This window comes from Erithacus rubecula (genome assembly GCF_903797595.1).
Source record: "Erithacus rubecula genome assembly, chromosome: 8".
Classification (NCBI taxonomy): Eukaryota; Metazoa; Chordata; class Aves; order Passeriformes; family Muscicapidae; genus Erithacus; species Erithacus rubecula.
The window spans coordinates 28,371,775-28,388,508 of NC_136659.1; the positions used below are offsets into that span (position 1 = coordinate 28,371,775).

General features: G+C 39.5%; 1 protein-coding gene across 1 annotated transcript; it reads right to left on the reverse strand.

The window, feature by feature from the left end:
* Positions 1 to 224: 224 nt before the first annotated feature.
* Positions 225 to 15,659, reverse strand: LMLN (leishmanolysin like peptidase). Its single transcript, XM_079310419.1, has 18 exons — positions 15,467 to 15,659; positions 14,851 to 14,948; positions 14,722 to 14,752; positions 14,158 to 14,240; positions 13,606 to 13,723; positions 12,581 to 12,759; positions 11,839 to 11,944; positions 11,497 to 11,591; positions 10,641 to 10,758; positions 9,783 to 9,890; positions 8,983 to 9,059; positions 8,268 to 8,378; positions 7,431 to 7,563; positions 6,692 to 6,851; positions 5,809 to 5,939; positions 4,959 to 5,169; positions 2,411 to 4,393; positions 225 to 2,361 (listed from the first exon to the last, which is right to left on the reverse strand). Exons 1-17 carry the CDS (start codon positions 15,620 to 15,622, stop codon positions 4,299 to 4,301), a joined length of 2,010 nt encoding a protein of 669 aa, XP_079166545.1. The 5' UTR covers positions 15,623 to 15,659; the 3' UTR covers positions 225 to 2,361; positions 2,411 to 4,298.
* Positions 15,660 to 16,734: the final 1,075 nt, after the last annotated feature.

The following is a 16,734-nucleotide window of genomic DNA, read 5'->3' on the forward strand; positions in this document are numbered from 1 at the left end:
GGCTGAATTTCTGATAAGTCATGTATGAGATAATAATAACATAGAATATTTTACATTCAAAGTGTATCAAATAGCAGTTTAATAAAGTGATCAATATGCAGACTTGATGTAATTTCATTTTTCAACATTCTCACAAAATAAATGACTGTTGTAATAGTGGTCCTGTATTGCACTTATTCTTGCAGTTAATCATAGTAAGTTCTCAAAGAAAAGGACAAGAAGAATTAATATTCTACAGATTTTATTGAAGAACAGTTTTTTCTTCTGTTGCATGTCATACCTTTTTTAAACAGTAAAATAAGGAAAATTTTACTCCATAAATAACACAAATTAGCCCTTTTATTTCAATCCAGCTAAAATCTGTGTAAAATAGTTAGTTCTGTATTTACATTCTGTACCAAAATAGGAAACACATGTTCAAAGTCAGCCAGTTCTCTTAAAACACTTGTTTTATCTCCAAGGTAAGTTTCACATTAAAAAGGCAACATTTGCATTTTGGAAGTCTGGTTGCTTAAGATCACATTACTCAGTGCACAAACAGCCCCAGATCCTGAAGAGCAGTACATACATGCAAGCAGGCATCCACACATCCAGACAAGCTAAAAACAGGGGTTCAGTCTTGCAGGGAAAATACCTTGAGCTGCTCAGCTGGCTGAAAATCACTTCTTGGAAATTCAGGGGAAGGAAGAATGTACACCTCCCTCTCTACTGAATATCATCAAGCAGAAAAATTTGCAGGACAGGAAGATTAAAAAGCAACTGGCTCTCACAAGGGATTATGGATATGTCTGGTCTCTCCAGTTTATTATCTCAGCAGAAAGAATGAGCTGTGTTGGACTGACAGTCAATTAATGGGGGATATAATACTCCTTCAGTAATTAACCTGCATCAAGGGCTGTGACAGTATCCCAAGACCTCAACTCATTTCAGGAGGAATGAATTGCTGCTTTTCAATGTGATTTTATTTGCTGCATTCTCCAGGCAAAAGCTATCCTTCCTCCTTATAATTGCAACACTAGAAAAAATGTGTTCCTAAAATATGACTTGCTTCAACTTCTAATTGAAATTATTTGAACTACTGGGATCAAATAGACTGCAAGAGTAATTTACTTCCTAAAGCAAAAATGGAATATTTTTAAAAAATTATTAAGTTAAAACTGTGGACACTATACACTGAAAATGTTTCTGTTACAGATGAGCAAACTCATGCATCTTAGCACAACTTCCAGGGCTCCTGCTGCCTAGTCTTCTCTGGGCACACAAAGTCTTCTCTAGTGGAAACACAAAGGCTTAAATGGGCTGTATTTCCAAGTTTTCACACTTAAGAGATGCAATAGAAGGGACTGGTCATGTGTGGTCAGGACACCTAACACAGCACACTTTGTATTTACTTAAAAGAATTCTGAATTTTACTGCAGAAACTACACTTAAGGCTACATAACTGATCTGCTTAAGCTACAATTTTAGCTGTGCTCAATACTAAAAAATGGCTTGTGCTTCCTACTGTAGTAATTTTACTCTTAAAAACCTGAGACATGATTTTACTTAATTCCTGTTAAGATCTGGAAGTTCACAGCAGGCTAAAAGCTGAACACAAAGACAAACAGAACTGAGGTAGTCAGCTTTACTCAAATATTGTGTATGACAGCTACCAATTCATTGCCACTTTAAGTTGACACATTCCTTGGCAGTTCCCACAAGGCTACAGCTGCTAACCCACAGGTGGGATAGAAGATGTTGCATTTTTCTGACTGAAGTACCTTCTGTACCCAACCCCCCAAAGTCCAGTTCTGCAGTTCACAAGCAGCTGAAGGGCTGCACAACAAAGGAATTACAACTGAAATCTCAGATTATTAAGGCAGTAGCAGTTTTACTTCACTGGATTCACTGATGCAGCTACTTAGCAGGTACTGGTGAACCTGACCACAACAGGCAGATAGATTTTTCCCTGTCAGTACAATTAATTCTTTAATTAATGCATTAATTCAGGAGTAGGTTAGCATCAACTTTCCAAGCAGTCTTTCAGTTAATTCTCAGGAAGAGAGATTAAAAGAAAAGCCCTCAAGACAAACAACTGTGTAGAAGATAAAAATATTCAATTAAATATGACAAATCTCACACTTAGACAGGAGACCAGCATATCAAATACTGAGCACAATAAATAAACACCAGTTAAAAAGTTTAACAGTTATAAAGTTAACCAGAAAATTCAGACAGTGCAAACATTTCACAGTAAGAAAAAATAACCAGTAATTTCTTTTCAAGTATCAAAAGCATTGTTGTTGAGTGATACCATTTCAACTGTATTATTGCACAAGAGACAAAAAATACAATATCAACCTCTGGGACTTCACCTCAAACCTTTATATTTTTTAAGTACCTAACCTCAAACCTTTATGTATTGTCAAACCTTTATGTTTTCCAGCTACCAGTTTACATTGACTGTTTTGTGGATATATTAAAATAATTCATGTTCACCTATCAATCTGAGTGTTTCATAATTCGGTTTGTACAATTTTAAAGCATTTGAGTCCTGACTTGTATTGCTTCTCCAAGACACTGATTTAAGGCTAACCTTGTGTAATTCACAGCAAGCTTAATCTGCAGTTAAGAAGAACTAGCCCAGTGCAAGGTGCTCTCAACTCTGATGTCTTCACACAGTTTAAGGTTGCACCTTACTTGCCTCAGCAGTGTCATAAGAGTTTCCTTAAATTAAAAAAAAAAAACCAAACGAAATCAAGTCCAGTAGGCACAAAGAATTTCCTACAATCATGATTATGATGGAAGTCCTATTATTACAGTATAATTGTAGCTAAAGTTACTCCATCTCCCTACTTTCCATTTAGCAAAGGGATCCAGTCATTGACAATCATAATATCACAGAACATTTTAAGAAGCATCTTTCTCCCTATATCTGCATTTTTCAGTGCACTGAGCATGTCTGCTCCCTTAAATTTAACACTTTTCCAGGAGTGAAAACTGTCCCAAAAGGCCAGACAGTAGAGAGAACCACAAAGAGTTCTTTACCTCTGAACAGGATTATTTGCTACACATTATAGTCAGAAATAAATAAAAACATCATTACAAAGATCCTATAGAGCAGCTGTCCTTAACAGATTTTACTCATTTCCTTCCTCTTATGTATTTTGTCATCAAGTGATTAATTTTGTAGCAAGGTGTGCCCTCATGTGGCTCAAGCCATCTAATCCTCAACTTACTACAAATACTCAAATAATCCATATTTACATGTCCAAAAAATAGTAGAGGGAAGAAAAAAAAAAGAAGAAAACAGATTAGGCTTTCCTTCACATTCAATGTAGTTTTTGGTCTAGAGACATCAGCATGATCCTGTAAGATTATAGCTGCCATTGCTACCGGTTTGCTCTTGAACAAGAAGTGAGAACATCTGCAGTAACATTCATTCTAGTTTTGAAACAATAATGCCATTATTCGAGAAACAAACCAACAAAATAAAAAACAATCATAAATCCTATCCCAAATTTACAGTCTGAATATCAGTACTGAAATGCATTTTCCTAGCAAACTCCAGAGAATATTCAAATGTGATGTATTTCACAGTAGAACTGGCACATGATAATGGGATTTCTAGACAGTTGTGCTGGTTACCAGACTGAAATTCTGTTTTGTGCATGTAGGAAGATGCAATGAACCCCAGGAATTAGTTGTTTTACCTTTTATGAATTCTGAGGGGGCTCAAAGCTGCAGAATAGTTGTGGAGGCAGCTGCCAACCACTGATCTATCCCAATACATTTTTTCCTCCCCCATAAATTGTAAGAATTAGCAAAACAAACCAATAAATTACCAGCCTCTTTAGGCCTTGGTTATCAGCAGTGATGAAAACTGATTTTTACATGGCTTTTGACTAAACCACTGAGGTATATTTCCAGTCTGAGGATGCTGTGCTACCAATCACACAACAGACAAAAAAAACCACAAGCTCTCAGTTCTATTACAGAAGAGTTCTCATTTCAAATCTTGACTGAGCTGCCAGGTTGTCTAAGACAGTTGGCAAAGTGGATCTTGTTACTGCATCAAAAAAAACACAGGTTGGAATTCAGGAAAATACTGGCACTTTTTGAGACAACAAGGTAAATCTTCTCCTCTCAAAACTCTGCCTGCTTTTGTCAGCATCTCCCTGACTACTGCATGCAGTGATACCTGCCAGGGGAGATGAGGTTCAGCAGGAGAGAGCTGCCTGTAGAGAAAAAAGCCCCTGTGCTCCACAGGTGCAGCAGGATGGGTATTCTCAGAACTTCTTCTTGCCCCAAGCTCAAGACTATGTGCAGAGAAACAATCCTGTTAGCAGGGGAACTAAGTTGGCCACCAACAGCCAAAGGGTTACAACCAGGCTGGATGAGCAGGAGCATAAGTCTAAAATTAAAATAAAATAAAAATAAATTTTACATTTCAAGACAAGATAGGAGAACACTAAAAAGCACTAAAGAGTTAAAACAAACTTCTTGACAAAACATTAACTGGTATTTAATGAATTAAGCTTTTTACCTTCCTCAAAAAGAAAAGTGACTCTGATCTTTCTGCATTACATCATGAACATCATCAATAGGAGGCTATACAAGTGAGAAGTCACTTTCCATCAAGATGATAATTTTTAAAAACATAATAACGATATGGCTTTCAAAACACAGGTCTGATTTCCTGGTTCCCAGGTTAAATAGATTTCTGGGATGATTACCAGAAGCAGACATGAAAGGAAGGCATTATGTTTCAGACACATTTCTCCTGTGTTAGTCACTATTCTGCACGACTGCACAGCAAAAAGCAGGGCACCTTTGCTATTTGCCTTTACCTCCTACACCTGGGATCTTAAAATAGCCACAGCCTTCCTTTTCTGCTCCTGACAGTCAGAACTGACAAATCTTTGACGTTTTCAAATATTTAATACTGAAGTTTCACTTCAGCAAAAAAGGCAACCTACCAATGGGTGCAGCTCTTGTTAAGTTAGAATCTGGAGGATCCCTCTCTGGGGGACAGGAGTCACAGAAGTCTGAACAGGCTGGGCAAATCAGATTGCCCACGTGGATCCAGCCATTCATCTGAATGCTGACAGTCAGCACCTGGCCTGAGCGGCTGCACAAGTACACAGTGTCCTTGACCCACACATGCAGCCCTTGTGGAGAACAAGAAACCTTAAAACAAAATAAGAGAGTCAAGTCTGTATTATGATTTATCAGAAGCACAGATTAACTGCAAGTATTTTTATGCAATGTGAGAAACTGAGATTCAGGAATGCTTTAAAGCACCGACTATACTCTTTTTATGCAATTATGCAGATCACCTGAGAATGAGTAAAACTTGTCTCCTGCAAATGACTACATTTGTAGAGTTGTACAGTTACTGAATGTGACACCCTTAGTGACATAGTTCCAAAGAAAATGAGGATAATGAGAAATAAGTGACATGAGCACTGTGCTTTCCACCTCTGAAAAATCAGTGACTAATTAATATTAAGCTTCAACAACAGAATATTTCATGGCAGTATTCCTTCTTAGCTGAGGATAAAGTGTCATAGGGTAAGACAGATGATATCCCTAGTGAGACTGGAAGTCATCCCAACAGTCACACACTCAACATATCTAAACTACAGGCCTATGGTTGGAAGATTGTTTCAAAGTATGTTATATGATCTGAAGATTACAATGTCCAGTGTACAGGTACAAAGTTCTAACAGTCACAACCTACATTTTAAGCCTGATTTTACCCTTTAGGGTTATTAAAAAAAAAAAACAAACAAAACACACCAAAAACCTTATCACCAAAATACTTACTTGATAACATCCACTACCCCAGTCAGGGTAACTGAGTTTCCTCCTGCATTGTTCCATGACAAATGCAGATTTCTGAATAAGACATACAGAGTTTGGTCCATATTTCTCTGCACCATAGTTTTTGGTAGGATCTAAGGTAGAAGGAATATACTGAATTACAACTTAATCAGTGGAACAGACAGCCCACACCAATTTTAAAATGTCCCCACATGCAATTCAAGGTTTACTTTTGGAATATTTCAGGCCTTGAATTATTATCAATTTGGGAATTATACAGTCTTGAAAATAACGTGGGAAGAAACACAAGATTTAAGAAACAAACAAAATAATCAACTAACTACAAAAAAAAAAACCCCAAATCCCAACGAGCAAGCACTTTCAATCAAAACCATGTGGTTATGTTTGCCCACAGATGTGATTGCTGGCTTGAGTTGTTTTTCAAACAACTGCACAGACAGCTAATTTCCTACAGCACTGAGGAACTCTGCAATACTGAATCCATGCATTACACTAGGAGACAAGCCCATGTTCTGGTAACTTGCAAAGATCCTGGCCTTAAACGAAAAACCTACAAAGGTGAAAAGTTATTATGTTTCAGAGACTCAATAAACAACCCTGCTCCCCCCATCCTCTGTCTTGGATCATTTGGGGTAAGTATCTGCTCATTCTTATGCAATTCCTGCATTGGATATGTTAGTTTGCCTCAGGTGCACAGAATAGTTGTGCTATGATTGTCACCACAGCACAGTGTTCACACAGCTGGTGGTGTGAAACTTCATGAGTGAAAAAAATTCACATGCAATTAATTTGAATATGCAGAAAGTCCATTCCAAATTAACAAATGCAATCTCTGCAATACCACCCTGAAGTCCTGAATACTGACCTGGCTGGTTTTCAATTATTCTACAGTCTGAACTGCGTTGAAATTCACCACTTAAATGCCAGCTGAATTCCTGACTAAAGGGACAATAATCAGCAATTTCTACTGAGCCACCATAGTAAGGCAATTCTTCTGCTGGTACTCCATTAAGATTGTCAAAGTACTGCAAAACAAAATATAGTAGTGAAGCAGTTTGTGCAAAGGCAAGTGTACAGCTGTTTTTTAAATAGACCAAATCATTACAGCTACAAGAACATCAGCTGTTACTACTCAGGAATGCTATTAACAGCACCTTACAATACCCATGAACCAGATAAGCCAGAAATATTTAGGAATATGCAAATAATGCAGAAATTCATATCTGCCAACTTCTGCCCCTGATTCCCCTCTTTGTAATAATTTCATTCTTTGGGATGTAAACAAAGATTTCTTAGTGTGCAGTGACAAAGGGCAAAAAAAAAATTCCTCAAACAAGATATTTTGGGGGATTTCTGTTACACAGCAACATTTCTATCTGGTATTTGGCCAGCTAGCCAAGCAACATAATTTTTTCTTTATTAAGATCACAAGGGGTTTTTATCAGACTTCAGACTCCTTGTAATTATCTAGGTAGCCATTTTTCACAGTATCTACTGTCATTTGACAGTTCAGGGGAAAAAAACCTGAAACAAATATAATGATCAGGCTGCAAAGCTCAGCAATGAAAACACTTCAGTTCTTTGTAAAGCAGGATCCATTATACCTGGTATTCCTGAGGTAATTGCTTTGGAAACTTCTGCAAGTTGCACACTGCTACTGCTCTTTGGTCCTGTCTGCAGGTTAACTGCAAAGGATTACTCCTCAAAGTGTCGCAGTATGGACTGATTAATTGCTTCCTCAAAAACAAAAAGCAAACAAAACCAGAATAAAAATCACATCTGATCAATTAAACTGCTTTACATAAGCAGCCTGTCAAGACTGTTTGTTCCCATTGTCCCCTAGACTTGGTCAATCACACAAAGAAGCACTGACCTCTTCTCTGAAGGATAGTTTTTCTTATTTGTCTAGCTATGACCTGTCTGATTTAAAGAATATCAAGCCAGCAAACAAAGTTACATCATGTTCACCTATTTACTTTTAATGACACTGCTTTGCAAACTTTAAAGAAAAAAGCATACAAGCAAAACAGGCCCACTATGCACTGTGTCCTAGAAATGCATGAGGACTGTAAAGAACAAATAAGGTTGTAAGGAACCAACAAGGCAGGCTGTGTTTTGAAGATGGTTATTACCTCCTTTGGTTGCTTTCGGTATAGAACAGTAATGCAAAATAACACAGGCTGCATTCCCAATTAAAAGGGACAAAATAAGAAAGCAAACACTTTTAGAGTAAATCCTACCTGTCCTCTCTAGAGCACAGCCTTCTCATAGTGTAAATGCATTCTACACTGTTTGCCTCTGTACTCACAGTAATTGGGTGGGATGCATCCCCTTTTCAGCTCTACTGACCTCTACCTCTTTTTATTACATTTGAAGGACAAATGTAAACAGGCATCAGGATTTCCTCTTTATTTTTATTTTTTTTTAAAGACTGTTCTTACTTTTGTCTCTTTTGGTCAATCCAGAATTTGCAGCTCTTCATTACAAAGTCACAGCCTTTATTACGTCCCCAGTCTAATTTCTCTGCCATGCTGTAATTTGCTTTATACCACCTGTAAAGATATTTTGAAATGAGAATACAGTTACTTCAAAAATTACTGTTCTGATTAATAAAACAGCAGTTCAAAGAATTTCATATTATGCCTTAAGGTTTTCAAATTAAGAAAAAGGGAAAGTGCACTCCCTTCTGCCTATAAGAAAATACATTATAATTTTGCTATTTTTCAAGTCACAATGAGCAAGAAGAAAATTCTGTGATCTGCAAAGGAACAGAGCATACAGAAAGATGAAACCTTAGGAAATTTCTGCTTTCTATCTGCAAGAAGAGCTGAAAAGAAAAACGAATATGTATTGCATGCAATTGAAAGAAAAAGTAAAAAAAAATTAAAAGAAAAAGTAAATAGATGCTACAAACAGCACTTTGCATTGCAATGCCTGTCTTTTTAAGGCTAGATTAAGAATGGGTTTTAAAACACATGAAAAAAGTAACATACAAAGTATGACTCCTGGAAAAGAAGTCATGTAAAGCTAATTATGTTGATCATCTACTCTGCTGCAGAGGAATAAGTGCAAGTGCATCAATTTGAAAAAAAAGCAAGTACAATGAAAATCAAACACAAATGAATCAAAATCCACCTTCCCAACCTTAATTCTTACCCTGTGTCTTCCATTAATGCTAAGGTGATCCTGGAAAAGACTCGATTCTGAGTGTGGGATCCAGTCATTGCTTCATTCTGAAAGTTACCAGTTACAATTGGTAAGCCACTCAAATTCATTATTTTAAGAAAATGCTTCTTTTCTTACAATTAAAAAAAAACATTTTATTTCTAGTTTCTTTTTACTATTGACAATCAAATCCCATAATCCTTCACAAAATGACTGCCATGAAGTATTTCCCTTCTTATTTACCTCACTGCATAAAACAATGACTAGACAATGTATCTCTGCCAAAAATACCACACAGGGCTAAGTCACAAATAAAAATTAGCTTAAATGTTAAGAGAGAAAGAAGTGTTTCCTTGATCAAGCCAGGTTCTGGAGGAGGCACAGCAAAAAGCTAAAGCCAGGGCAAGTGAATAAAGATGAAGTCAAGGTAATAAACAGAATCATGAAGTATTTAAGAGGCAGAGGGCAACAAAACTCAGTTGACTCAAAGGAATATCCCCTTTGCCATAAAATGGGAGCAAACCTTCTCAAAAGGGTAAATGGTAGACAGGAGTGAGGAGTTTTAGTAACACTTGATCTCATACTCTGAGACTTAGCAGGAAGGCTAAAAGGCTTCTAGAAATTGGACATTTAAATATTTAAGTATCAAGTACTATTTGTGATGTATTTCAATGAGGTTTGACACTCCTGCATTTTCAAGGCACCAGTAGGTACCACAATAAACCTAAAAATCAAGGCATAGGGAACAGATGTTGCCACATCCCCTTCCATTTCTTAGTATCAGCACAAACCTCCAACAACCTCTTCTCCCAGTGATTGAGCTCAGTACCCATGCCACCTTGATTTTCAAGCTCCATTCCCTCTAGAATTGGACAATTAAAATGTTTTCGGGCTTCTTCCTAAAAAGAAAACATTGCAACACAACTCTCAAAATACTGAGATGGACACCCATATACAGACCTAGTGCTCTAGAATTATCTATTAAAAGTACTTTAGCATTTCTTTTTCTACCATTTGGTTTTCTACTCAGAGGCTGACTAAGCAAGCACCCCAACAGCAAGCCTATCACATTGTCTACTCATCTTGAAATAAATGAGCAAAACCAGAGGTAATTAATCCATGTTTTCTCTATATACTGTCTTAGATTTAAAACAAAAAGATTATTTGTGGCCAAATGTGATTAACACTAAGACTTCTTTCCAAATCCAATTTGTTACACTTCAGCATATGTTCAGTTGGGGGCACAAAGAGAGAATCTGAGGCGTGGGAAGCAAGAGAGATTTCCAAAAAAGCCTTGAGGAATTTCTTTTTAAACATGACAAAATATTAATATTGAAGGGGCAGGAGGTGTTTTAAGTTTTTAGGAAAACATCTAAAGAGTAGGATTAAGGAATTTCTTCAATATAGTTTTGCTTAACCTTATATAATTTACCTTCCAGTCTCATTACCATGTCAATTTATTTATTTCATACTGTTGCCCATTTTCTACTTTACTTTAGCTACACCCTCTAATTACACAATGTTGATAGCACAGACTTTGGGCCATACTTTCAGAAAAGGGCATTCCCTGAAATACCAAGGAATATTTATGACTCAGGAATGTCCTGGCAACCTTGGCACACAGAGCTTGAAAGGCAATGCACACTTACGACCACGCGAGGTGTCACCAGAAGATGAACAGCATGGCGCAGCATTTTGCCACCACGTATGTCCCACAGCCTCACTGCTTTGTGAACAACTTTACTGCTCCACTGATACAAACCTAGGCTGTAAGCAGGAGGTTTGGTTACAAATCCTTCCCACAAAGACAAGTTACTGTGCAAAGATCTATCAGCATGAGAAACAGAATCATGGATAATCTCTACACACCCTCATGCTTTCTAAATTTAAAAATGTTGTCATGCAGCACTTCTCCTTTTTAATGTGTTTATAATAAACACAACTGATTTAACAAGGCAATGTAAGATATTTATCAAGGCAGATTTTCTATAGTTACCAAAAATAAAAGAAATTAAATAAAACCTCTCAGTATTGATATTACAAAAAAAAAAAAAAAAAAGCTGTCTACCTTTCCATCTCCTAGAAGGATAACTACAATACCAGTTAAAAAAAGAAAAAAAACGAATGCAAACTTCTCATTCTACAAATCAGAAAATTCCCACAGCAGATTACAAACATCATAACCATAAATCTTGACTGATTAAATCTTCAAAATGAACTGTACTGACATCAGACAGCATGGATAAGTGTAAAGCTTAACTTCCAGCCTTCTGATAAGTGAAATCCTGTCTTAGTTTATAGTACATGTGGATAATATAAATGCTTAATGGCAATGTAAAGAAAGACTAGAGGGTCATCACACACTGCTGTTTGAGCATTATAAAGGAAAGTCACTCTAATAAGGGAATGAATTTGAAATTTCAACATGCAAGAATATATCCTAAAAAAGCAACATGAAAACATCCTTGAGAGGGAGTACCAAGAGGTCCAAAGAACATGTAATACCTTTCATTAAAAGGAGGAAGGCCATCTGCATATCTTGGTGTCAAAGGCTTTCCATCATCATCACGATAAAATGCAAACAGTCCAGCAGAGAAACCCTTCAAGTCAAAAAACAAGCACATGGAAACTTTTGGTAAGACATTAATAAACAAAGTCAAACACCATGAAAGAGTACCCACTCCCACAAGAGACACACTGCAAGTACAACACTTCAAGGCAATTAACACAAATTGAAGGAGGCAAAGCAAGAGCTTTCCTCCACCAAACATCATTCTCTTGGCAAAAAGCTGGAGGCATGTGAGCAAGCAGGCACCCATTTCAGGGTAACATTTTATCAACCCTTACCAGTGCATGGATTATCTCATGTTTCACTGTAGACAACATGCCAACAAATTCCTGAGCTTGTGTTGAAATCATGTTAGGGCACAAGTTAGCATATCCTGCTATTGGCCTGGAAGACAGTTTTAAAGTTAAATGTCTTTTTGTAAAATACTACGAAATTGAAATCATTATTCACTTGAAGCAGCAGAAGATTTAAAGAAAATAGAGACTAAAGTAAAAATATGTCCTTCCCAATCATTGATAAATATCTTTTACCAACACAGTGAGTAGTTTACAGTTGGGATCAGGAGGGGTGGGATGGTGTCAATCAATCTCTATATTCAGTATTCTGCAGAGGTGCCAGTGACAACAGTGCAAGGGACCTGAATTTTAGGTAAGATCCTAGGGAGATACAAAGTCTGTGACAGTGACTACAACTGAAATGGAAACAAAAGAGATATAAGTAGAAACTTGCATTCTTTAAGTTTGTGAAATCATGACATTCACCTCAACAGAAACAGGACCTTGACATAAAGTTTAAGCATGAACAGTGGAGGATCAGCTCTGAGTCCTGTGCCTTAACTCTGCAAGTTAAGCACTATTTGATGGGTTTGTGGTTTTACATAAATGCAGTGCTTGCCTATCTCAATAATGAGTCCTCCTTTGCTAAACAACAAAGGCAAACAATCAAATTCCACATCTGAACAATCAAAAAACTTGGAAGTTTTTAATTAAAAAGACAGTTTGCAACAGAGGAAATACTTGCCTGTCCATTTCAGCTTCCAGTTGGCAGTAGGCTGCATATGCAATGATATTTTCATGGCCACACCTGTCAGTAGTGAGGGCACTAACGTAGAGCACAAAGTCAGCATCTCGAACCCCGTCCTGCTCAGGTGAGCCCGTGGGCCTGCGGTGCCAGTCACTGTCATTGTACACCCTGCATTGCTTTAAAACGTTCAAAAGGAACTATTAAAATACTTATGACACAATTTTTGCATTACACAATTCAATTAGCTTGAAGCCAAGAATAAATCTTTCTGTAAGACAGCAGAACATAAGAAAACGCCCTGTGAAGAACAGGAAACAAAACCAGAGCCAAGGAATAACTTTCAAATGACTAGCTCTTTTGATTTATTAGATACAAGGAAGGTGGCAGGTTTAAAAAAACAAACAAATAAAAAGCCTGCCAAGCTTCCCAGAATTAGCACCCTGTATTTCCTATAAATTAAAAAAAATATATCTTGGCTCACAAAACTAGTATATATAAGTAGCAACAACATTTTTCATGCAATCACCCTTTTAATGATACAGTTGAAACTTCCAAGTTAATGAAAGAAAACAGAAATCTACTGATCACATACTGTAGTTGAATCAAGAAAACAAGTCTGAAGCTGTTCTTGCACCATGCCCCTGAGTCAGTGGATAACCTCTTCAAACAAGGTATTCAAAAATCAACTATTAACTCTGTGAAATTCCAACTCAGTGAGCAAAGTGAATTAAAAAGTGACTAGTGGCAAATTAGCAAGCTCCAAATGTCATCCTCTCTATACAGGCTGTAAGAACACAGGCTTAGAAGATAGTGACCAGTTCCAGTTTTTTATTTGAGTTTTGATTCAACAACATAAACTACAGAAACTCACACTAATTTTAGTTTTTCTATTCTTTCACTCAGACTTAGTGATCTCCAGCGAACACGTCACTTATGCACAATTACCAATATTCACTTTTTCATTAGTTACCATAAACAGTAATATTTCAAAGATTAGGAAACACCTGGACAGCTGAGCTTACCTGGAGGTGTTGCTCAGGAACTATAACTGGCCCACACCTTGTATGGTCTGCACAGGCTTTTTGGCAATATCTGTGAGGGTCAGCTTTCCTCCTTAAATATTGGTTTGTCACACATTGCCTTCAATGAAAGATGAGACAGTCAATTCTTTTATTATTAAAGGAGAATTACAGAATAAAACTACAGCACTATGTTGATACTTAATATAAATTTCACTGTGAAAATTGTTAACTGCCTTACCAGGGAAGACATAATGCTTCCAGTTGTTAATGGAGTACCCACAGGTTCAAAGAGAGATTAGGATCAAGTTCATAAATGGGGATACACATAGAAAAAAACTGGCAGCTTTGAATACCTCTGCTACAACAAATGCTGGTTTTGCTTGTGGAAGATTGGCAGATTTGTAAACGACCATTTGCCACTGCCACTGGATCAGATGGGTCACTGATCTGATTCAGCAGGGCATTTCTTACATCCTAATCTTCTTTAAAAGCTATGCAGCACAGCATTAAATATCAAATATAGCAATTGCTTTTCAACAGACTTTCACACACCTGCTCAGCAATATAGCACCGGCAGATTTGCGCACTTGAAATGTCTTCTCCAAATAAGATATAGCTTGTGGGAAGAGTTTGTTCTGAAAAGAACAAAAATCAGAGTCACCCAGAGTGCAGACACAACTCACCCTAAAGGCATCAATTACCAAGTTACAGCAAACTTGCTAGATATTGTGGTATAGCAGAATAGGGGAAAGCCTGACTACCTAAGAAGTTCAATTATTATCAACATATTTAGGAAATACTTTGCTTCACCATTCCCATACGTTGTTACTGGAATGAGAAAATGGGAAGGAAACCAGTATTAATTAGAATGTACAGTTTCAAATAAGCTTTTACAAACTATATACACATTATAACAAACACCTGTCAAACAACATGCAGCAGAACTCTGCAATTATTTGCTATGGAGGTATAATCTACACACAAAGCTTTGGTTTCCTGGACTAGAGGAATACTAAATTGCTGGCATTCAAGGTTTTAGTTAAACTGGCCTTAAACTTAATTTCATCCATGTAATAAACTACATACAAACAAAAAGGGGAAGCAAATATAACATACCTTTATAAGGTGTCTTTTCTCAGGCAGCAAACTACATTGAAAAAAACAAGACAAATGAGCTTTAGTTAACAAGGTTTCTTTCCATTCTCAGCCACGGAAAAAAATAATCTGCTGCAGCATTATACTCACTCCTCAACGCTTCTGTCATATACAATCTTAATTCTGAGCTGTTGATCCACGTTTCTCTTCGAGACGTGATTTTCCTTTAGAGGAACTTGATAGAGAACCTGGCAGGGAGAGAGATGCGCTGGATGAGGCAGCTCGGGCGGGCAGACACAGCACCGGCGGCCGCGGGCCCTCGGCAGCTCCGCTCCGTGCCGGCCGCTTCCCTCCAGCCCTTCCCGGCCCTTCGCCCGGCAGCTCCGCTCCGTGCCGGCCGCTTCCCTCCAGCCCTTCCCGGCCCTTCGCCCGGCAGCTCCGCTCCGTGCCGGCCGCTTCCCTCCAGCCCTTCCCGGCCCTTCGCCCGGCAGCTCCGCTCCGTGCCGGCCGCTTCCCTCCAGCCCTTCCCGGCCCTTCGCCCGGCAGCTCCGCTCCGTGCCGGCCGCTTCCCTCCAGCCCTTCCCAACCCTGCCCTCAGCAGGGCTCCGCGCCCGCCCGCCGTCCTTCGCGCCCGCAGCCGCGGCGGCGAGGCCAGACTCGGCACGGCAACGAGAAGGGACGGATCCAACAGCGGGAACGGCCAACACGGGAACCTCTGCCCCACAACAGCCCTCGCAGCCGCCTGAAGACACTCTGGCCACCCCACCTGGTCGCGGCTAGGTAGGCGGTGGTCGCAGGAGGAGGAGGCGGAGGTGGAGGGAGGCAGCGGCAGGAGCAGCAGGAGGCCGGCGGCCAAGGCGGCGAGCGACGGGCGGCAGCAGCTGGTGGGCCGGGCGCGCCCGCCGCCGGGCTCGGTGGCCATCTTGGACTGCCCGTGTGGCGCGTCGCCATGGAGGCAGCGCCGGGGGAGCGGCCCCGGCCAATGGGCGGGCGGAGTAGGCGGGGCGGGAGCGGCGGGCGCTCCCGATTGGGCGCGGCGGCGTGAGGGGCGGGGCCGGGAGCTGAGGGGAGGTGGCGCGAAGGGCGGACCGAGCTCCCTCATGGCCTAGCGGTGCCAGGGCCGCCGCTAAACGCTGGTGTGTGCACGGTTTGTGAACGCTTCCACCGACTCCCTGGGCAGCCCGTTCCAATGCTCGACCACCCCTTCTGTGAAGCGCTTTTCCTAATGTTCAACCCAAACCCTTAAGGCTGTTTCTTCTTATCCTATCACTTGTAACCTGGGAGAAGAATTCGGCCCTCGCCCAGCTACAGCGTCCTGTCAGGGCATTGTAGAGAGTAAGGTGCACCCCGAGCCTACTATTCTCCAGGGTGAGCCTCCCCAGCTTTGTTCCCTTCTCTGGATGCACTCCAGCACCTAAATGCCTTTATAGTCGTGATGGGCTCAAAAATAAGGATAAAAATAAGCACAAGGCTTGAGATGCTTGTCCTGGTTGTATGGCCACACTATCGCTGATATAAGCCAGGACGTCACTGACCATCTGGCCATGGGCTGGTTCATATCCAGCCATCTGTCAAAACAGCACACCCAATTGCTTTTGTGCCTGGGATTTTATTTATCATACACAACACTGCCTTTTCCCAGCTTCTCAGTCCCCAAACACTGCACAACAGAGTATCCCCCAGTTCTGGTATTGAAATGTCTGAAGAAACTTTTACCACCATCACCAGTGATAAAAGTTATCTGGGCTTTTGCAGTGCTTTATCTTGCAGCTCTGGCTGCTTTCCAAGAAAAAAAAAAAGAGTATAAAAAAGGCCACACAAATAGAAAGTGGTGTGAACTGGCTCTCCAAGCAGTGGGAGAAGCCAGTGGATGCCTGGTGCTTCCAGCTAAATCAAGTTGCTCTGGCTGCTGAAGTGTTTCCATGACACAGAAAAGTAACCAAAAAAGCAGAGAAAGAAAAAAAGCATTCTCACCTTTTCACAGGGAGCAAAATCTATTAAAGTGGGAATGGGTAAAATCTGCTTTGTTTTAAA

Excerpts from the sequence above, each read along its gene's own strand:
- LMLN (XM_079310419.1), bottom strand. The coding sequence starts at position 15,622 with ATGGCCACCGAGCCCGGCGGCGGGCGCGCCCGGCCCACCAGCTGCTGC. Across the intron at positions 14,753-14,850 it reads TATGACAGAAGCGTTGAGGA|TTTGCTGCCTGAGAAAAGAC; the intron begins GTGAGTATAATG and ends TTTTCAATGTAG. Across the intron at positions 7,564-8,267 it reads ATTGACCAAAAGAGACAAAA|GAAGCAATTAATCAGTCCAT; the intron begins GTAAGAACAGTC and ends TTTGTTTTTGAG.